The sequence below is a fragment of the Haemaphysalis longicornis genome, unplaced genomic scaffold, assembly GCF_048455015.1.
Source record: "Haemaphysalis longicornis isolate Haplotype H1 unplaced genomic scaffold, Haemaphysalis longicornis Haplotype H1 scaffold_4, whole genome shotgun sequence".
In the NCBI taxonomy this organism is placed as follows: domain Eukaryota; kingdom Metazoa; phylum Arthropoda; class Arachnida; order Ixodida; family Ixodidae; genus Haemaphysalis; species Haemaphysalis longicornis.
The window spans coordinates 67,233,564-67,256,286 of record NW_027526361.1 but is presented as its reverse complement, the minus strand read 5'-3'; the positions used below and the strand labels follow the sequence as shown (position 1 = coordinate 67,256,286).

Genomic DNA, 22,723 nt, shown 5'->3' with positions numbered 1-22,723 from the left:
GCGTTGTAACTACAAGAAAATCAGTTCAGAGCTTCGCAGTAGTTAGCGATCACATGCAACACGATACCGCACATGCATGCTATGCGCTCGCTCCACAAGGTGCACGAATGCCTGGAAGAAAGTGCCCCTGTGTACAGCTACGTTGTTTACGTTAGTGACGGTGCAGGCAGCCATTTCAAGAAGAAATATCAGCTGTACGAACGTTCCAGAGCAAACTATACACGTCTGCGAAGTGGCTGTGCTTGACTGTATGAGCGCCCGAGGAAGCAGTGGTGCAGATATTATAAATATTTTACTTGAGTTGTATTCCCACACGTATGCCTTTTGCTGTGTTCCTGACTGTAAATAATTAATCACGATAGTCTGACAGCCAATTTCCAAACTTGTGTCTTTTTGCTTGAATAAATATTCTTGTGAAAAATCTGAAATCCCTTCAGTAATTTACTCGTGCTGTGACCGAAGCGCCATAATAATAGAAAACTTCGGCCACTCCTACACTTCTACCCGATATAACCACCGGAAAAACTTTTCCTGTTGTTTCGAATCCTTCTTTTCTTTCCCTATAAGAAGAGTGACGTTCGCAAAGGAGCGCTTTCGAGCTGGTATCGGCCAGAAAGTTAGCTCGTTAAAGGGGCACTGACACAAAAATCTTGCATCTTGTTTTTTTTGTTGCAATAACTAGCTAATGACCTATTTATCACGCGTACAAACCTCATTTGCTTCAGCGCACGACGGTTGTTTAATTAGAGACGTTTTTAATGCGGCCACTTTCAGTTTCGGTTTCAGCGGCTGCCACGAACTTCCGGATTTTTTATAACCAAAGCTGTCCACGTGACCACACAAAACTGTGACGTGCGCAGCGCCCTGCAACCCGCGCACGTGAGCGCGCTGCTTGAACGGTCTGGTTCGTTCGCACGAATTCGCCATGTCAACACCGTCGTCTTCGTCCGTGTCGTCCTCGTCATCCGTAGACGAGGATTTGTTGCAGGCGATAGACGACGCTCTGTTGGATGTGGCAAACCACTTCCAGTTTGACCCACTTGCCAGCAGCGAATCGGAGCATGATGCCCACAGTGACAGCGAGGAGCAGCCACACCAAGACCCGCGCGTTGGAAATGTTGAATGGTAAGTATCACTTAACTCCGTGTCGGGCGTCGTAACATCCAGGGCGCTCAACAGCGATGTCTAATTGATACATTTGTACGCCATTTCTTGCGAGACAGCGAAAAAAAAAAAAGAAAAGAACGGCATGGCCCTGTAACGATGCATTGCAAAACATGCAGTTGGCTTGTCCGCTTTGCATGTTGTGTTTTTTTTCTTTACAAATTTTGCAAGGATTATACCTACGATGCTGAATAATGTATGCACGACGGATTGAAAGTGTGAAACGCTTCTCACGTTAATCGCAGGTGCCAGTGTGGACATTGCAGGGCGATGGGTACCGAAGTGGAGTCAGTTTGCTGCAGGGAGCTGGATCGTGTGGACAGATTGAGAGGCGACGACGACTGCATCACGGCACACGAAATGTTCGCTGTAGCTTTTTTGAACATACGTGTTCTTCAGATAATGTATTTCGAACTTCTGGAGGAGCGCCCTGAAGTTGTGCAAGCTCCGGAAATACACAGGTCGGACATTTACATACGTTTGCTACCGTGCTCGCGACCCTAAATGATCGTCGGTTCGCAAGATTAGGTTGTCAGTGCTAGCAGTTAGCCATCGCACTTGCGTACGCTTGAACAGCCGTGCTATCGGAGTTATCTTTGCGGCATCAGAAAACGTTCCGGCAGCGTAGAATATCTATTTTCTTCACTGGCATCGCACAGGCTCTTTTTTTGTTGACTCGGACGATATGCTACACGAGGCACCTGCACCCTCATGTCAGTGCATAATTGTGTGTGTTATGTACGCGTGCGTGTGTGTGCGCGCGCCTAGTCATAGAATGCAAATATCAAGTGTTAAAAGGTACGAACAAGCTCAACCCCTGACAATGCATCATGTTGTTGGGAATAATTTACATGGGTATGTATTGGGGCTGGTCGTTGTGCTGGTTTGCTACATACAAAAATTTGCATTTCATGACATGAACGCAAGTGGCGAGATATTCCTAATGTGATACATTTTTTTTTTTAGATGCTACAGGTACACTGCGTACCGCATGTTTGCCCGATGGGTCTGGCGTCGGCTGGGACGACGCAATAGGAGGGTCCTGCCCAGCTGTGTTGTGGGCACAATTAGGGACACCTTCCCCTCTCAAGAATACGCCGGCTTCCAGTACCCACAATAAGAAAGCTTTATTGTGTTGGTACTGTGAAATTTGACAAATGTATTTTTGTCAGCTGTTTATGTCAGTTATTTTTATGTCAGTATGTATGTTGCCAAGACCGTGCAATTTAAAAAAATTATTTCTATGTCAGCTGCTCCTATTTTTTTATGTCAGTATGTATGTTGCCAAGACAATTTTTTTATGTCAGTATGTATGTTGCCAAGACAGTGCAATTTAAAAAAATATTTCTATGTCAGCTGCTCCTATTTTTTTATGTCAGTATGTATGTTGCCAAGACCGTGCAATTTAAAAAAATTATTTCTATGTCAGCTGCTCCTATTTTTTTATGTCAGTATGTATGTTGCCAAGACCGTGCAATTTAAAAAAATTATTTCTATGTCAGCTGCTCCTATGTATGCTACCAAGGATATTTTCTGGCATATTTTACCTGTTGAATAAAATGTCACTAAAGTTCCATAAATTTTATTTCATGAGACTGCGTGAAAAATGCATCATTTGATCACTCAGTGTGGCCCGAGCTGCGCTATGGCTGCAAGCAATATACGTAACCATGAAAGTGAGCTTCTACGTCAACACGATTCATATTGGGGAGCAGATATAACAGATTTCAAAGGTGCCTTAGGTTGTGGCAAATAAGAAATAGTAATAAGAAAAGTGCATAAATGTGAAACTGCACATAGCATGGGTATAGTACTAGAACACAATAGCACGAAGCACGTATGAGCCTGATTGGAAAGCACTCATGATCGAAAAATAAACTCCCTGGTAGGTGTTTCTTTCTTTCTTTCTTTCTTTATTTGGTACCCACACCGCCTTTTTAGCATTACAGTGGAGGGGAATAACAAAAAGAAATACATCAACTAGTCACATTGATAACCAAAAAAAATGTTCCAGAGGCCGCGAGCCCCTTTTCAGATACATTTGTACACACAAGGGGAGGAAAAAAAAAAGATGTGCCATGCTCTTCAGGAACTAATAGTTGTCAGTAACAGCACAAGTGGTACAGAATATCAGCTAGTTTCAATACCTATACAAAGAAAAGGCCACAGCAAGTCGCTCCCTTGCTTTCCATCAGTTGCAGTCGCACAGAAAATATAACACACTGCATCAAGAAAAACACGAGCAAGTAATAGTCAAAAAAGTGAAAGTACAAGGCCACAGCAAGTCGCTTCCTTGCTTTCCATCAGTTGCAGTCGCACAGAAAATATAACACACTGCATCAAGAAAAACACGAGCAAGTAATAGTCAAAAAAGTGAAAGTACAAGGCTGTCCTGTCCTACCATGTCGGGCTACAACGCAGTTCGAGTGTCACGTACACACACACACACGCACATACACAAAAAAAAACGATTGTTTTGCATCACAATAAATTCACAGTGAACAAATGTGCATTAGTTCAAAGCTTTCAGCAAACACATGGAAGCGTAAAATGCATCCGCAGACTGTTCCGTAACTATGGGCGCAGGTAACCAATTCCATTGGTGTATTGTTTTCGGAAAAAATGAGTTTAGTGTCTCCCATTTCAAAAACTCTTGGCAGTGACTTGCGCTAAACTTAGAGTTCCTAGGAGTCTTACCAATGGCGTACCGGCCTGCAAGGCTTTGTACCCTTTCTAATTTATTAGAAAGTTCGATACGGCGCAAGCGTACTCTAAGATCGACCTTACGTTAGACTTGTACAGCAATTCGCGCATTGCCTGTGGAAAGTTTCTTGTATTGCGCCGCAAAAAACCCAGAGTCCTACAAGCTTTACATACGGTGTAATCGACATTAACACTAGCAGATCAACACTAGTTGATCTGCTAGGCACATCATCACAATCAACACTAGCAGATAAGGGGAGGTAGCAAGTGCATAAAGTTCTGGATGAAGCACCAAAAATAATAGCACCAAAGATGAAGCACCAAAAAACCATCCCTCCCTGGCCTCCTCTAACCTGTATGACAACGTATGTGAGGGGGGACCCGCAGTGGTGGCAACAGGCGTGCAAAGTGGCACCGGCATCCCGAAGCCTACAACACAGCTGGTACACACATGGTACACGCTATGAACACTTTATTTAATACACTCTACTATCAAGTCAAGCAAATACAGCATGAAATTATAGTGAATGATACTTGACATATTTTCAGTACAAAAAAACACTGACAAGAAATGAACAATAGTGACATAACGTACTAACATGGATGATTGGAGTGCCCGTACATCTCCGGAAAAATGAGTGGTTGCCGTGCCTCTCATTAAATTTGCCCGAAATAAATGCCACACACAAAAGAACCGAAGGCAGGCCTCAGTGCATATGGAAGACACCGGTGCTGCTCATTCTCTTGGGTGTGAAAATGCACCATCAAACCGGAAAGGGAAGAACACATCTAAATGTCGTATGGTCTGCTTTCTGCCGCGGCGTGCGGTGACACAGTGGACTCGGCACAACAGCACTGGGCGCAGAATTGACAAGTAGCGTCCACACAAGATCAAGGCAGCCAATGCCGCACGGAGCACAGATGCTGTGGCTATAGCACTGGTGGCGGTAGTGGCTGCGTATTGTCCTCCATCATCGTTTACTTTTTCCCAAACCTTGAAAGGTGGGACTTCACAAGGGCTGCCTTGTCAATAGAGACAAGTGCGGTTGTCAAATGAGGCGGCTTCACAGGAAGGGCATTTGGAGTTGCACCACTGACGTACTCCTCAAGGAGTGAAAAGAGACGGGCCACATAATCTGCATATCCAAAAGGCACTCATGTCTGTTAGAGAATCAAAGTAACAAGCACAACAAAAAGGTTATCAGAATTGTACTGGGTGCTCCAAAATTGTGGCAAATAAGTGCTACTGTCACAAACTCGGGCGTACGACGCCTAAAAGTATCATATAATTTGTTCATTTTATTGGACAGGGCCTAATTCTTGTTACAGTCGTCCTATTCATTCACTTTTGTTCTATTCGCCCCGAGAAAATGTTGGAACTCTCTCAAACGAAGCAGCGGTAACACGACCACTTGCCGGCAAGAAAATACCAAAATAAAAGCTCCGCCGCTTAGCTTTCACCGAAGCTTCGAGTTCTTTGGAGGGGGCGAGAGTAGCTTTGCCAGTGCTAAGGCGCGCCGATGATTCCAGAAGGCAGAAAGAGGGAAGTTGTGCACTCGACAGCGGCGGGTGCGTTGCGCCCTCTCTCTCCGCGCCAGCGCAGTTATAAAGGGAGAATCTGCGCCAAAGAAAATCAGCTACGTTTGGACGTCGTGATGTGACAACGGCTTCAGCCAGTTTGCGCACCACACCATCGGTGACTCGTGCCCTGGAGGACTCCAACGTACTCCCGGGCCTCAAATCACCGTGATTGTCCCGGACGGCCTGGCCTACGACGAAGCCACGCTTCACAGGTAGCCGAATCACCTCCGACAGCGGTGCATCGTCCGGCCCGGTCGGTGAATATTGTGGGACTCTGTCTCTCGTATGCATCGAACTGTTCATTTTCTTTTTAGTTAGCTTGTCTGCTTCGTAATATCTATTTGTTATTGCTCCTGATGGTATCATTTTGTCCAATTTTGAACTGTTTCTCGCACTTGTATTCATTCTAAGTTACCTCTCATTTACGTTACATGTTCTCGTGCTTGTACAGTGTTTTGCCTGTCCAAATACAAGTCTTTCTTTGTGTTGCTTTCGTTCAGGGCTCGGACTCATTCTTACCGCTCTGGTCGGTGAACGCCGCACATCAGACGGCCACCCCCTTCGTCACCTGTGCTCTGTAGATTCGGTGGGGTTGTTTACTCGCTTGAGTCAACTCCCCACATCTTCTAGCAGCGCACCCAACTAAGGAAACGGTGACAATTTCTGGCGTCCAGAAATTGTCACCGTTTCCTTAGTCACTGTTTCCTTAGTATTAAATGAAGAGTGTAAAACATAGGTATATTAGTTTCTGTACATTTTTTTTGGTGAGATTACGCATCATCACCCTGCTACAAAGGGGATACCACTATCAATCATCATCAGCAGCACAAACACGGTTTAGCAAAAAGGAAAACAAAAGTGGTCATGGGGGGGGGGGGGGGAAGTTTTGAAAAGCGCTTTGCAGACCCCTGAAATGCCTTTGTGGACCACCTGAGGTGTACAGAGCCCCATTTTCACTCCGCTGAGCTAGCGTGCTAAATCTGAGGCCAAGATAGGTGATCAAAGAAAATAACCAGCTTTAGTGCGTTCAGCTACTGTTGTGTGCAACTTGTGGGAAATTACTGAAATTTTTATAAGAGGGGCACCAGCTTTCTCCATACCATAGGTGGGCGGTTCCTTGATAGAAGAGGCGGTTGCTTCCCCCTTCCGCGCTTTTGGGTTCTTCACCCTGAAGCGGGGCTCACCGCTGCGTGTCACTGCCTGTCCATTGTCGGCATTCTCATTGTAGTGCAAGGCAGCCAGTGCAGTTCTGCAGTACGTAAAGATGGCACAGTTATGTATATTACATATTCATAGGTCAGCACAAATGCAAATAGTAAGGCCACTGATATCATTATAATGGCCAGAAATCCCAATTGCAAATCCCAACTCCCAACAACGTGAAGGTAGATCTTCCTAAAGGGAGGTCGACTTGATGCATAAACAAAGACAATGACAATAATTTGATATATTTCGATGCCATTTGTATATACCAAGTCTAACTGCAGTGTTGTGTTTTCCTCACGAGTGACGCTAACTGTAAAAAAAAACATGTCTCTGCACCAGAGTATGGTCAGAGATGTAGTCCCTCTATGGGAGAAACTGGATTCGATGATGGTGAAGGGCACCAAATATACTCCATAACATGCCAAGCTTCGAACAACAATGAAGGTTCACTAATAAAATTATTCACACGTTTACCCAGGCATTTTTGCAACAGACTTGCCTTGCAAACATTCCGTGGAAGGAAAAGGCATACGCCTTGGGCGCGAAGCGATTAATGATGGAGTGGAAGGACTCCACGCTGAACGTCTGGAATCGTGGAGACATCTGACGAATGTCATCCAGGAGCCTCTTGCTTGTCACGATGACAGTCAGCTTGTCAAAAGCTTGGGTTCCTATAATAAGTTACAGGTTGAAATGTAAAAGTTACAGGCTGAAATGTAGAGCGCTGCTTGCAAAGCACTTCACTAGCAGCCACATGAAGTACAGCTTACAATTGCAGCAATTGTGTGCTTCCTAGCTTACGAAATGCCTGCAGCGTAATGCACACGTAGGAAACATGGACATTGAAGATCACAAGCCCATGTCAATTGTGGCAAGTGACATTTTGTGCCGTCCATACATTCATTTCCTCTCAGAAATTTACATTATGCGACCATCAGTTTTACGAATGGAATAGCATGTCGCCACAGTTTATCTACCCTTTGCGCTCACGATTACTTTCAACATGGGCTGCAGTTCGTGGTGATCCTGGTGTCCCGACGCCTCGTCTGCACATATTTTGGGTGAGCTGGGAGCTGCCATTTTGGGCAGCCGGTGCGTCACGTGAGTCATGACGGCTTCATGACCCCGCGCGACGCGCCGAACCTGCTCGTCGCGAATGTGTGCGGAGGGCGAGGCGGAAGGAGGACCAGTTCATTGCCTTCTCTCAAGCTGCCCTTTTCCCAACGGCTGGAGGAGACCACCTCTACCACCCCCTTCCCCCCCCCCCCCCCTCGAGCCGACGAGTGGCCCGCGGGAGCGTTCCGTGGGGACTGTAGGGGGGTGCGTAGCACTTTCTCTAGGGAAGTTAGCCGGGGTCCTCTGCTATCCTGCACGTTAGCCCACAAGTTGCGTAGCCCTGTTCAATTGGCCTGAGGTGCCAATTTTTGCCTCTCTCCCTCTCCATCCTAAATGGTACAAATACAGCCACTGCCAACCATTAAATTACCACTTAGGTGACCATTCACGGGAGAAAAAAAAGTGTTTCAATAAAAGAAGCATAACAAAAATGCACCTGGAAATATCCACTTTCGTGGTTCAAGGTCACCATGCTGGCACCGCTCGTACTGCAGGCTGTGGCCGTCATGTTTGTCCTGTATGTGGTTCATCATGGACAACCACACAGCCACTGCAAGGTCTCCATTCCCATCTCCACGCTTCACTGAAAAATACAGATGGTTCACAAGGGAGCGTGACCAGGGGCCGATGGCTGTGCAGCTGGTTGATTTGGCAGCTTGCAGAAGCTTCTTGTTCAGTCCTGCAAAATGAAAAAATGACACCAATGCAACCATGAGGGAGGGGTCTCTGTAGAAACAATTTACAATGCTGACCTTTGCACACGTGCCAGGCATCGAACCGATGGTCCACCTCAGGCTTCTCTGTCTTGAAGTACCTGTATTAACGCAGAAACAGAACTAGAAACTGAACTGCTCAAGTCAATATAGCATCTAATAAGTACAACCAGCATTTTAGCAATAACAAAATTACTTCATAAGGAAAAAGCAATGAAACATTACCAAGCTCAAACTACAAATGTCATTGCAAAGCTTGTAATGGTTCCCCAGCATCTTTCTAAGGGTGGACATGAGGAATCATGTAGGGGGAAAAACAGCAAAGTACGTTTTTTTTTTCTCTGTGTGCTCTGTGCTTGGGCAGCATTGCAATAGCAGGAAGGGGAGGGGAGAAGAGTGAAGTACTGGGTCTACAAGCAACCCGGTCTGCAAGCTGTGGTACATGCTGGCAACGAACAGGGGAAAAGGAGTCCTGTCATGTCTTTTCAGCTTTCAGCTGCTGTTTTTTTTTTTTTTACAGTTCGGGTCTGAAAAATTTCACGCCTTGCATTTCGATGCATATATTATGCGCACTTCTACAATGAGTGCCAGGAAAGTTTTGTCTAGACCTATGAAATGTAGGAGTCAGTGGCGTAGCCAATGGGGGGGTTTGCAGGGTTCAACCCCCCCCCCCCATTTTCACTGAACCTCCTCCCCCCTCCTCACTCCGTAGTTTTTAAGGAACCATATTCTGCCCACAGCGCCGCACATTGTGCCTCCTTTTCACCAAATTGGCGAACTAGGCCCGTAGCAAGTTGAAGTTATGAATGACGGCGATTTTCTTGCTACTTTCGGGACCACCGAAAGAAAAAAAAAAAAAAAAGACTGGAAGCAATGTGCTGCTTGCTTCCACGGCGCGTTTCGCCCCTCTATCTACCACGACTATTCCACTCGGTACAAGCCTTGTTGATCGGCCATCACGGGCCTGGGAAAAATTCCTCGCAAGGTCTCTGCCAGGGTTTACGTGGATGAGTCACCTGAAGGCACGCGGCGTAACCAGGGGGGCTGACCGGGATTCAGCCCCCCCCCCCCCCCCCCCCCCACCTCCCCGAAATTTTTCCAGCCCGCGCCATGCTGCCTGTTATGCCTAAAGCCCTATAGATACAGGGGCTTTAGTTAAGCCCAGTACATCGCCTGTGAACAAAGGCGCAAAACCTTCATACGTGAAACTATTAAAAACATTCACGACTCAATACTTGTTTTAACGCATTGGTGCTTACACAAAACGAAGCGCCCACGTCAGGACAATTGCGGAGGGGTGCAGCTCCAAAAGCGGTGGCGCCTTCGGGTAAGCTCAGCCCACGGGACGCTAAAGGGAGCATTGTGTCCCTTTGTGTGTGGCATGTCGCCACACAGAGAATAATTGGCCGGCTGAGTGGCCCAGAAATAGACATTTTAATATTGCTTATAGTTTCGAATATGCAAGCACAGGTGGAATTACTACGTACAGAAGTTGGTGTTGCAATGCTTTTTTATGCATGATGGTCCCCACAGCATTCACATAATTTTGTGAAGATCAGTGTATAAGTGAGTGGTTTGGTCTACTTTTTTTTTTTCATTTTTATTTTTTACTTTCATTTCTATTTAACAACACTTACTTGCGCACTTGTGGATGTCGGTCTGTCACCGCTTCGGTGACCCGCACACCGCTTTCTTCAAGGGCGGTTAGAGCCCTTTTCAGGCCCTCAAGTTCCATATGGCTGCTTGAAGCCACCTCGTTGCTCTAGAAACGAATGAAAATGCGTAATGTGAATACAGTCTACGCCCATCACAACGGACCCTGTTAATCCAGAAAAGAACGTCCGCTGTAGCCGAAGTATGCAGAATCCAACCCCCCCCCCCCCCCCCGGGGGGGAGAGGGGGAGGAGGGGGGATATATGAGCGCAGAAGTGGGTACTTTGACCGGTATTGCATATACATACTATAGACGCTTTGTTCTCTCTACACACCTGCAGCACCTACGCAAAGTGTAAGCGCGAGGGCAAAGAATCACCTAAAGACCGTTTCTAAAGCTTAGCACCGGCACCTGGAAAAGGAAAAAGCCTAGCGCATGCGGTCAAGTGTATAAAGACGCATGATAAACTGAGAAAATAAAGCAAGACTATAACCAGGAGCAATTATTAACCAGCTATACAAATCAGTCGTGGCCACCAGAATTAGCTAAGCTCTTTCAAACCCCTTTGTGATGAGGAAGGTTTACCCGAAAACGTTTGTCAAACAAATCTGATCTCTGCCTGACGTTCTCCCAAAGCAGCTTCCGCATTTTTTATGATTTTAGTCTGGTCATTGAAGCAGCTTATACGAAATAATCTGATGAAGGACAGCTGTGAAATCAGAAGTTGGACAGTTAGACTGCGCACGGCTACCGGAAGATTGCACACAATGGATGGGAACCAACCCTCTACTTAATACATTTCTTACCTTTTTCACCAAACGGAACGGGAACGATGCATGCATATGAATAAGGTTCGAACTTCACTGAACCCAACTTCTTTATTGCATAAAAATACTGACAAGGGCAGACTTGACTCCGGGTGGACCACTTAGCGTATTCGATAGCGCTGTTGTTCAATCTCACCGGAGTCGCGTTTATCAGCAGCGGCCTTATTCTAGACGGCCGAGCGGACTGTCTGCTTAGACAGGCCTGTACTTCTAGCGATGTCGGCCTGTTTTTCCCCTTTTTCTACAGCGTTAATTATGCTCAATTTATCCAACAGTGAAATCAGCTACCCTGCTGCGCATGACGCTAGTCGCAAAAAAAAACAAAAAACAAGGCCACTGGCACTGGCTTGGCTGCACCAACGATCCTGCTGCCAATGATGTTGTCAGACATAACAGTTTTCTTGCCAAACTATACAAATAAAAAGCATATCGGGTGCCAGCCCCATGGAAGTTAGCTATCAGTCGAAACGATTTTTGCCTAAAGTTTAGTCTGTTGTAGCCGATAGTCTGCTCTAGTAGGGTCCGTCATGAGTGGAGTGGACTCTAAAATGCATGGGGACCAAACAAAGAAACGGTCTGTTGTAACCAGAAGACCGTTATTGCCAGATCCGCTGTAACGAGCGTAGACTGTAATTAAATGTGCCTACTACATGAAACAAACAGAGATGGGTGGCTGACAGAAAACAGGAGGGCCCGCCATGTGCACCATAATTACATGTGCAATGCAGATGACTGACATGAACCTGAAGCAAGCAGTAAAGCAAGCAGCAGTAAATGAGATCAAATTATGGCTGTAGAAATAAGTACAGTGAATGTGGAACCAAGCAAGATTCTGTGCATAATAGGGATCAGTTGTAAGAGATATTTGTCGCGAGTTATCATAGCCAACCGACATAATTACATAATAAAAAGTGATGAAGCTGTGCTGCAAGGAATTTCTGGTAAGTTGCAGCCACAATGAATGCTATAAAAGGACATTTTTCTATAAAAGGACAGAGTGGCACTATAAGCAGAAAATATTGACAAAAAGTATGTCTCCACTGATTGATGTAAGTGTATTACTGCACCCTCACCTGCACAAGCTGAATGTTGATTATTCTGTTTATGCTGGTCTCCAGGAGTGTGTAGACACCATATTTAGCACTATAGCCGGGAGAGTCAGCACGACTGTCTCCTGCCACCCTTGCGGTCCCTCCATTGGCCACCAGACTGCGCAGGAGTTCACCTTTTTCATCCTCCCAGACCTGAAATCAGCACATAAGTTCTTTATTGAAAGCATGTCTTTGAACATACAATATACGTAGTCATGAAATATACAAATAGTCATGATACATAGTGCCACTTTCACCTAACAGTGGGGCAAATGGGTTAGTCGATATGGGGAGCGTGTGACCCCTAAAAAGGGCACGCTGCTCCGCCGTGCCAGTACCACCATCGGCCGGGCCAGCGTCCCGTGGTGGGACAGGCGTGCTGCAGCCATCTACTGGACTGGCATTCGTGAAGGTGAACAATGTAATCCAGTGAGCTGAATTTCATGTATTCACAGCTCAAAATTTTTTACTGGCAAAAAATGGGGTAAAAACGTGACGTTTCCCAAGGGCAAGTGCATTTTTGCTTCTATACGCTTTACGCTTCAATGCTTCTTTACGACTGTTCGTATGCTTGCTGTTACGCCTAGTGCACTGCTTTCGGGCAAAACAAAACGCGATAAACAGGCACCAGGACTGGTAAAAGCTGCTATGTTGAAATGCATTTTCCTGTTTCACGTGAATAATTTCCAGCAACGAGTTCACTTAACTAAGCCGTCCATTTTCATGTTCAACAAATAGTTCTTGTATTTAATTTAGGTAGCCGCAGCAAGCAGCAGAAAAAACACATCCCATTCGAAAAACCCCTACGCTACTGATCCAGCACAGTTATATTTGAGCCAAAAATAAAGAGACTCCCAGTGAGGTATCAATTTGAAATACTAAAAAAAAAGCGCACAGCAGCATGTAGGTGTCGATCATAATATGTTTAGGTGCAGTAAGTGGCAGGCAGCGGTGGTGGCTAAAAAAAATTTCACACAGTGCACATGAAAAGAAGGCGCCACAAAGAAAAAGCTATAGGTAAAAAGATTCCAAGGCGCAAAGTGTGTTAAAAAGCAAAAACACCTGTCTGTTCGAGATTTCGGCGCTGTTAGAGGTTAAACCCCATAATCAACCAAATCAGTGAAAAGCGTTCCCTGACAAATACCAAAGAAACGACTGGATCCCCTGCCTTCAGCTTTCCCAGGCATTTTTCACTATGTCAGAGGCAAAATCATAGGTACATATCTTGCATGAGGGAAATCTTGTGTCTATCGATTGTCTACCACCAACTAAATGTGCGCTGATAATCTTATCCTCTTTGCTGGCTGCCATTAGGTTTTATCGGCCCAATGTTAACAAAGGAACAATTTCCATTCATCCTCCACGTGTGCACATACAACAAAATGTAAACAAGCATTACGTGAGGCACATAGGATATTGCTTGTGTTTGCTAGGCATGAAGGGGCGAACAAGCTAAAAATCGAAAGAGCTTCATTTCTAGAGGAGAAGTAGCAAAAGCATTAGCACAGTCCACAACATAAATATTCTTGCGCACACCATGAAGCCACCGTCACAGCATAACTACACCAATGACGTCTGTTTTGCAGCCCAATGCATACTCTAGAAAGCACCTTCGTGACGGCACAGCAGTATTGTTCCACGGTCCGTATATTCTAGAAGCCCTTCCACACCCGACAGATTCTGCTTCTGTGCATATGTGTAATACAGAAATTTCATTACCTTGTACACCGTGGGAAGCAGCAACTTCTTCTGCAAGCGATGGTAGGACCGTTCGCTGAAGCAAGCAATGCCTGCGTTGTTCAAAAAACGGAGGGACTGTTTTGTGCTTCCGCCCGTGAACAGAACAGCAGCAGCCAGCGTGATGTCGCCCAAAGCACGCTTGCCCTTCTTCGGCTGACTGTGCCATGTGATGACGTGGTTCTCCTGGCACGTTGTTGTGATCGTCGCAAGGGAACCTTTCACCTGCAAAAAGTATCCAGTACACCATTCACATAGACGCACATTGCAATGATCTGTTCATATGCATTTGCTATCATAGCAGTAAAAACACGAGAGGGGTGGGAAGGTCGTCAAGGCCATGACCTACTATAATTTCGAAAAGGCTACTGGTCCCATTTAAATGCATACATATCGAGCGAAGATTATGTGTCAGCAATTTCACACAATTTTGTTCAGTGTTACACCTGTGGAAAAGACCATTGGGTCGTTGTCAGCTGATATAGCACCATTTCAGTTCCGTTTTCAACTTTATGCATGTTTTCCCGCATCGCGTGCTTGTCCCAAATACTCTGCTGGCCGTCAATGGAAATTCAGTCATAGACAAGATGCTCTGACATTACGTGGGGGCAAATTCGTGCCTCTGATAATGTCAAACCGCCAGATTTCTTCCATGGAACCACCCGAAATTGCACATTTTGAAATGGAGGTTGGGCTTCATCGCGTGGAACGAGACACCTGCTAACATTTTTATTTATATCTGACAAACTGTTCCGCGCAAGTCGACATTTTTTCTAGGGCGTGTTTTTGAAATATTTCCCTACAAAATGATATTCTAATTTTTTCTACTAACGATGGTCTGTAATACACAACCCCCTTTTCGTCATTTCCTTCGACAACTCGACAAAACTTTTGATTTTAATATTTTTTTTTACAACTATGATGTACGAAAACATTTCAAAACTGGTGTTATTGGAAAAGACGTTAAATATTCTGCATTTTGTGTTTCCATGATTAGTGCCTAACCAATTTTTTTTTTTGGCAGAAAAAAATGTTTTGTTGGACCCCTAAGGGTTGGTCAATTTCCCGCGGTCAAGAAAGAGTTAAGAAAGCTCTGAGCGAGATGGGTATCGGTGGCTTTATTGAAAGAGAGATGGCTACATGGCCACAAAAAACCATTACCAGTGTAGCCTGTACACTAGAGCTTTCTTGGCCAGTGCACCACATAGCTGACGCAGTGGCCAATGGCAGACAAAAATAGAAAATATACATGATGTAGGTGGTTGTCGGTTGCTGACACAAAATTCAAGTTGCTGGAAATGTCTTGTGCCCTCCATTTCAAGCTCAGTCATGCAGCAAAAGCTATAAAGTCAATTTTTATGTATGTGATAACAGCAATTTGCCATTCATAAGTTGCCTATTTAATGTGTGATGTCCGCACAAACCTACGTTAGAAGTTACTACGCCTTAAAATTTTTTGCCGGTACTCAACCTTGATGTAACGACACCATAAATTCGTTATACCATGATTTCTACCACGACGTGGTGTTGGGGTTTTCAGCATTAGGAAAAACACCAAAGCTTCCCAGTCAATGTGTGGGGATAGTTTCTTATTATTAGTTGACTGCTGTCTGAAAAGAATGCAGGCTTCCAAGTGTAATGCCACCAACCACGTCTGCAATGAAGGGAACAAGGCATGTTGCTCTGCACTTGCAGCAGACGGAAGCACGATCATTGAGATGAGCAATGGTGGAATCTAGAAAAGCAAACATATGCTTTTTCATCTCTGGACATATATATAAGTCGCACTACTTTTGGTACACAACATAATTTTCAAGACTGGCTTGTTTGGTTCCGAAACAATGTTATGAAAGCTAGTAGGCATGTTGCCGTAAACAACCACCTCTAAGAATGGTAGTCAACGAGCCATGTGGTACGAATCTGTGAGCACAACAGTGAGCAAGAAACGAGGCTCTGTCTCTGCATTTCTCTTCTGTCCCATTTCATTGCATGCTGCTTTATGCTTCTCAAAGTCTTCAAGATCAAAATTTGGCTCCTATGTGTGGGTGGCCTCGCAATGCATGGCCACAACAAATGGCGCAACAGTGATTAAAATTGGGAAATAAAGTGATGTGTTACCTCAAGGATTTCGTTAAATTGACATTTGTTATACCATGGTTTGACTGCATTACCATTGCCTTCATTTTTAAACCCATCTGCTAACAACAGCATAATGTGTTAGAGGGATAGAAATGTAACCACACCTGTAGTGAACATTCAGCAGGGAGGCCACATGTCTGGCACATCTGGAAAACCTTCAGCAGGCATTCCTCGTACACGATGAATTTCCTATTAGCAGGAGGTGCACCTACGGATCTGTTAAAAATAAGGTTGATTGAAACACAGTAAACATACTTTTCTCAGGGCACTGCATGGTTTTGGGTGAAATTGCTGCTAAAGTCGGCAAGTGATTTCACGCAACCACCATGCTGTGAAATTAACTGTATAAATTATCGAGTACCGTACTTACCCGATTCTAACGCGCCCTCGATTTTCCTGGCAAAAAAAAACAAAAAAACTTGCACCTCCGATTGTGACGCGCACGGGACTTTGTGACCCAGACAAACGAATGCGAGAGAAACGGGCGATTTATTTCCCGAAGTAACCTCACTCATCTCACTCCTCGTCGCTCTCCGCTGACCACAACATCTCGGCCTCAGTGCCTTCATGCGCGTTCGCGATGCCACACTTCTGAACGAACGTTCAACCATGGTCAATGGGATCGTGACCCACGCCTCGCATGCCCATCCCGAGAGCTTCTCCAGAGGCGCGCGCTTCAGCCGACCACTCGTTTTGAACGCGTGGGAGCTGCTGCTGCCATTGCTGTTATCAAACGCACAAGTGAAACGATTTGACGATTTGTGTGAACGGCGATGGAAAAGCCTAGGGGCCTAGGCTTGCTGCGTCTAAAAAATCGTTACTAAAAGCTTTGGCGCCATCTTGAGATAACGATGGCGATGGGTGGGATGAAATTTCCACTGTTTCGGCAGTTTCGGTTTTGTATCTGATTCCAACGCGCATGCGATTTTTCGGCCTATTTTTTCGGAAGAAAAGTGCGCGTTAGAATCGGTAAATCGGTAAAGACAAGTACCGTATTTATTCGAATATAGGTCGACCTTTTTTTTCCGAAAATGTGCTTAAAAATTGAGGGTCGACCTATAATCGTGACCGAAGAACCTCGACCTATAGTTGTGATCAAAAATGGCGAGCGCACCGAGCGATCCGTTTCTCCGTCGCGCCCGGCGCTCTTCAATTTGAGGCGGCAGCGCGGAGCATCTAGAACAAAGACAGGCAAGAAAATAAGGGAAAAAATAACAAAACAATCAGCGTAAGAAAACCACCCACAGTCACTGCCGGCCATGGAGGCTGCCGGCTATCGCGCATTACCTGCGGCCGAACTATAGTGCCTAGTATATTCTAGGCACTATAAGCGAGCTGACGTATTGGCTAGAGAGCCAGATTGGCTTGGCTTGGTGTCTTCGGAGCCGTGGTAGCGGCTAGCGCGAGGTGGGGGTAAAGGTGACTTTCGCCACCTAGCGTAGCCACCTCGTGAACGGAACGGCGTTGCCTGCTTCGCTCGCTGTCTCTACTATCTCCCGTTCTCCGTTTCATGCGCTTTCTTTGTGTTTGCTTCGTTGTGATTTCCGCACATAACGTTTTTCTCGTGCGCATTTCGCGATGTCACGTCGGACTTTAAGCGGCGGGTGATCCTGTTTGCTGAGAACTTGAACAACTGCGCCGCTCAGCGAGAGTTAGACGTTAATGAAAAGCTGATCAGGGGATGGCGGAAACAGCGGGACGAACTTTTTGCTTGTAGGGGACTGCGTCGTGCGTTTCGTGGCCCTACAATTGGAAGGCACGATGCTCTCGAGAAAAAACTCCGGCTGCCCGTGGAAGAGGAGCGTGCGATATTCAGACCAAAGCTCAACAGTTAGCGCTGCGAGGCAGGATTGGCCGTTCAGCCTTCAAAGCCAGTCGGGGGCGGGGGTGGGTAATGAACTGCGGCGCAAGTTCCGACGACGACGCAGTGTGTGGCTCCAACCAGTGAGGTGACCGCGTTGTAAATAAATGGGAGTTTTAAAAAGTTTCCTCAAGTTTTTTCTTAAAAGTATGGGTCGACCTATAATCGAATATATTTTTTTTTTCGGCGACTTCAATTTTTAGGGGGTCGACCTATAGTCGTGCTCGACCTATTTTCGAATAAATACGGTAACCGCTGAAGGTGCTGCAAGCAGTAGAAAGCGTTTTCTTGCTATCTATAACACGTGTTGCACAAGGTAATGTTTCGACAACTGCAAGCCAATATGCACACTTTCCAAGCCCATATTGCAAGCGTACAATGTCTCTCTTGTTGACAACTGACTACATTGTTACTAAAAAAAATAGGCACCTCAGCAATAAAACTTCGACCAATTTCTAACTGTGCCAAAGAGACAATTTCGCTATGAGGCACTGCATACAGGGAGACCCACGTTATGTTTGACAAGCTAAGGTTCTTGGACGTGCCACAAAATGACGGCATACAAGCATTATCCTAATTCATTACATCGAAATTGAACCGCCACAGACCAGATTTTGTTTTGCAATATCATGCATGACAGCACAGGACCACATACCTAGGAGTCAGAGTCAGCACAGTGGGTATATGCCCAAGACGTGAATTGTCTGACTGCCACAGTCTGTGGTTTTTGAGGACTTTGTCAAGCGAAATGTGTGGTGATGAGGAGTAGTTGGTATGAACCTTTGCTTTTTGTGCCCATTTATTGACCTTGTATAAAGCAGCTTTTTGGCTTGTTTTGGGATAGCAAAAGCCTATTATGTTGTGATTTACTCCACCCAATACACATTCAAGCACATTTAAATACACATTCAAGCATGAAAATAAAACGTCGTGCCACTTACGCGCATGTGGTGTTCAATGTGGGTTCATATGTTTTGTCCAGGGGATCATCAATGTGAGTGAAAGATGGCTCAGAGCGTAAAGGTGTTGAGCACCGCTGCTGCATTTCCTCCATCAATAGTATATCAGGTAACTCCAAGTCGGTCTGGCATGCTGAAAGTACAGTAGCATGCTAGTATGTTTAGGAAGCCACACTGACACCTAAAAAAACATGAAATGTTCCCTAACGGGTTGCAATTCTAGAATTCAGAATGATCGATATGAATACATATCGCAGTATCACGAGAGGCACTCACCCATTTCCTTCACTGTTCGGGTTGTTTGAACCTTGGCAGCTTTTGTGTGAGCCTTCAGCACCACCTGAGTTGCCTTAGAAGAAACTTGAACAATGCACTGGCTCTCTGCATCCACCTTTACTTGTCCTGTGGAAACAAATATCGAGCTGTTTGTCTTCAAGTCAAGTTTTTACATGCTGTCGGTGCATTATCCTTATAGACCTTTATAACTGGTAATGATGTGTTATTTTTGACACATGTACTGAATGAAACTGTCATGTTTTTAAAAGCAGCAGTGGTTAGTTAGTAATGGCCCACTTACCCATTTATACTTATTCGATGGTGTTAGCTTATTCTGATTCACAATACATATCAGTACACTGTGGTTTAGATATATTGAAATGCACAGAAATTTTTCAAGTGCAGGAACCCTGCATTTGTGTGATAATTTTGGTGTGCCCCAGCATGCTGTCACCCGTTTCTATTCTCGCAACGCTCGTTTACTCACGCGGTGCTACTCGAATTTATTGATACTTCGAAACATCACTTCATGAAGTACCATATATTGCCGGGACCACGGCCACTTTCGATCGCGATACAGCCGGGGCCTTCTGAAACACGATCGGCAGTATGCCGCAGTCTGTTACAGCCAAACGTGTACGTGGCGTTCTATTAACAACACCGCAAGTGCAAGCGCGCCATGCGATATCCTAGCTCCGTACTTCACGGCCGAAAGTGGAGTCGTTACACGCACCGGGATAACAATAATACCCACCTGCTGCCTTCTCGACTTCGTTCACCTCACAATCAGCGCTGGGGCCCGCCCAAATCGTAGGGGATGCAGCATCCTCAGGGTGCATGTCAGCGAGAGCCTGCACGATATTGGGCGTCATTACATATTTGTGACACCAAACACATGCAAGCAGAACGTAAGCAATACGAACCTCTAGCCGAGGACGCTTGGATAGCGAAGAATGCTCCGAATCAGGGCCCACGAAGTTGTAAATAGACGGCACGGCATCAGGCTCAAGACAGCAACGCGGACGGGGTAGCAGCACGTTCGGGAGGTCCTGTTTGTAGCACGCCGGCTCGAAATGGAGCGAGCAGATCCGACTGCTCTTCCGTGGGGTCCACTCTGTGCGTCCCGCAGCACCGCGCACAAACTCTATCCACTTTTGGCGGCGAGGGCCATCGCCCAGCGGAAATCTGTGCATGCTTGCACCCGAACCTGTATGCGATGGACAGAAGTCCACGGAGCACCGTACCCCCGACATGGTGCCACAAAGTAAACACGGGCAGTGCGTAAACTACACCAGCGCACGTAAACACGCGCGACGCCGCCGCGCAATGCAAACTGGGCAAACTGCGCAGTGCGGGAGCGGGAGAAACCCGTGACGTCTTCGGATTTGGCTTATTTTTAAAAAATCCACGTAATGTCGATGGCGCGAGGTCCTCCGCCGGCTGCTCGGTTGCGTTTCGCTCACTTTAAAATTGATTTTAAATATGTTCTAGGCTGTATTTTCCGCTGAAATTTTGCAGACGATGTATGTGCGTTCTCAACAATCTATCTCCGACGTTATCTCGCCTTCAAAATTTTGTGTCAGTGCCCCTTTAAAGAACACATTAGGGAAACAGGCGGAAAAAAAAACAAAAAAAACAGAAGAATCTCCAGAATAGTTTTTTTCGTTTGGGAATACTGGAAAGAGATTTACCGTGCCGGCATGTGGCAGTGGAATGTGAATTACCGGCCGTGTACACTCGTGCAACGTCCGGCAACACCGGCCGGAACTTACCGCGGCGCGCCAAGACGCGTCGCGCGAGCCCCTAGTTAGGCCCCTTATAACTTTGTTCTGAACAAAATGATGCAACATGTTTTTCCACAGTTTTATTGTGCAAGTAAAGGAGTCTTATTTTCGCAATTTTGAAGAAAATCGAGTATGGGGTTTTTTTTATATTGAGTTTTGAATTTGCGCAATTTCTGAAAAAGAGCCGAAGTTATTCAATTTTTTTTAGTACTTCTAAATTTTCTACAAAAACCGACTTTTGTTTATGCGTTCAGATACGTATGGCCAATAAAATGGCCGACTTACAAGTTTTTCAGAAAAGAAGAAATGTAGATAGGGGGCGTCAAAAACACTAACAAACTATCGTCTGGGCCGATTTCACAATTTTTTTTTTAATTTTTTGTTCGCTGCAGGACGCAGATTTTGCGTTACACGGATTAGCATTCTGGTCTAGTTTATGGCCCAAAACATTTTATACACACCCCTTGTACTCCTTGACGTACACAGAGACGCAAACTTGGAAAAATCTGCAGTTGCCGAAACCACCGCTGCGCTCCGGGCACATTCAAACATTTTTTTCTCCCGAACTACGCACCTCAGGAGAAAACAAACTTGATTTTCGGTGGTTTCCATATTGCGCGCATATATAATAAAAAAACAAGAATGAACAAAAAATGGTCGTGTACACGCATGTTCGTTCTCTCGTGGAATCGCCCGCCTCATTTAACCTTTTTTTTGTATAATGTAGTCGCTGAAATGGTATAATTTTTCTAAATAACAATAAACAAGCCGGTAAACTTTGGAATAGCCAAGCCAAAGCTGTCTTTCTCGGCGCTGCATAGAAGGAGCCCCGCGCTTCGGTCGACGTTTTTCGCTTCCGTTGTAAAGATGTTTGACGAGTGTGGCACCATTGCCTATTGAGAAGCGCTTTCGCGGCTTTGTCGGTCGTGTTTCAACTGAAGAAACGAAGTTCGTCGGAGCGCGCTCGCATTGCGGGGGCAGCCATGTTAAAATTCCGCCCGGTAGCGTAAGCTGCCGCGACGGTCCGCTAAGACGCCCCGGTTAAGCGGGATTCACACGACGGAGAAACCCTCTCACGGAGGCGGACGGATATGTGACGTCAACAGCACGTGACCTGATTATCCGGCCTGGCGGCGCATCCACACGTGCGGAGCTACGCGGAGTGACTAGCAGACGACAGCGCCGAGGAACAGGTTCCATTCCCCGCCGAGGGCCACCGCCGTCGAGCGAAAACATGCGGAGGCATTTTCTTTCGCGGAGCCACCGCGGGCTATCCCCACCGAGGGGCGGAGCCTAAAACCGGTCACGTGAGCGGGTCCCGCGGGCCAAAAAGAGCGGGTTTCTCCGTCGAGTGAATCCCGCTTTAGGGGAGCGGGGCCCCACCCCGGTATCGTCGGTAGCGCGCTAGCGTGCCACGCATGCGCAATGGCGCTCCCGCTTGCTATAGGAGCGGAGCGGACCTTCAGAAACGGTCAGCTAAAACTCTATCGCTGTTATACCAAGTGGACCCGTACCTTACATACCCGTGTGCGTCTCATCTGGGTCGTTCCGTCGACACGTTGGATTCCCGGGCACATTGGAATAAGAGGAAATTCACGAGCTGACCGATTAGCAGCAACCGCTCATTCAAATTCCACGTGTAGCACCGTGTTTTTTACCAGAGGTGATGTTAAAAATTATTTGAAAAAACTAAGGACACACATTACTTTGGAAACCAGGTTGACCGATAAATATCGTTCATCGCTGTTATACCAAGTGGACCCGTACCTTACATACCCGTGTGCGTCTCATCTGGGTCGTTCCGTCGACACGTTAATACATCGCCTTCGCCTTGACGTGGCCTACACCAAGAAATTTCTTTACCGTATTCGATTCGCTGATGACACCTGCTGTGCTTGTGGACACCAAACTG

At 46.0% G+C, this 22,723-nt stretch overlaps 2 protein-coding genes across 7 annotated transcripts; one reads left to right on the top strand and one right to left on the bottom strand.

The window, feature by feature from the left end:
- Positions 1–637: 637 nt before the first annotated feature.
- On the top strand, positions 638–2,658 carry LOC144178862 (P2X purinoceptor 7-like). Its single transcript, XM_077707001.1, has 3 exons — positions 638–1,125; positions 1,410–1,625; positions 2,131–2,658. The coding sequence occupies exons 1-3, from the start codon at positions 926–928 to the stop codon at positions 2,282–2,284; spliced, it is 570 nt and encodes a 189-aa protein (XP_077563127.1). The 5' UTR covers positions 638–925; the 3' UTR covers positions 2,285–2,658.
- Positions 2,659–2,670: 12 nt separating this feature from the next.
- On the bottom strand, positions 2,671–20,606 carry LOC144178861 (uncharacterized). Of its 6 annotated transcripts, XM_077706997.1 has the most exons (13): positions 19,951–20,604; positions 19,782–19,878; positions 19,028–19,153; positions 18,734–18,884; positions 16,036–16,147; positions 13,775–14,017; positions 12,038–12,208; positions 10,121–10,245; positions 8,523–8,584; positions 8,207–8,449; positions 7,154–7,325; positions 6,549–6,697; positions 2,671–5,003 (listed from the first exon to the last, which is right to left on the bottom strand). In XM_077706997.1, exons 1-13 carry the CDS (start codon positions 20,278–20,280, stop codon positions 4,846–4,848), a joined length of 2,139 nt encoding a protein of 712 aa, XP_077563123.1. In that variant the 5' UTR covers positions 20,281–20,604; the 3' UTR covers positions 2,671–4,845. The 6 variants fall into 6 exon arrangements, 5 of the variants coding, with proteins under 5 accessions (XP_077563123.1, XP_077563122.1, XP_077563121.1 ...); XM_077706996.1 differs by having other exon boundaries at positions 16,036–16,120; positions 19,782–20,606; XM_077706995.1 differs by having other exon boundaries at positions 19,782–20,604.
- Positions 20,607–22,723: the final 2,117 nt, after the last annotated feature.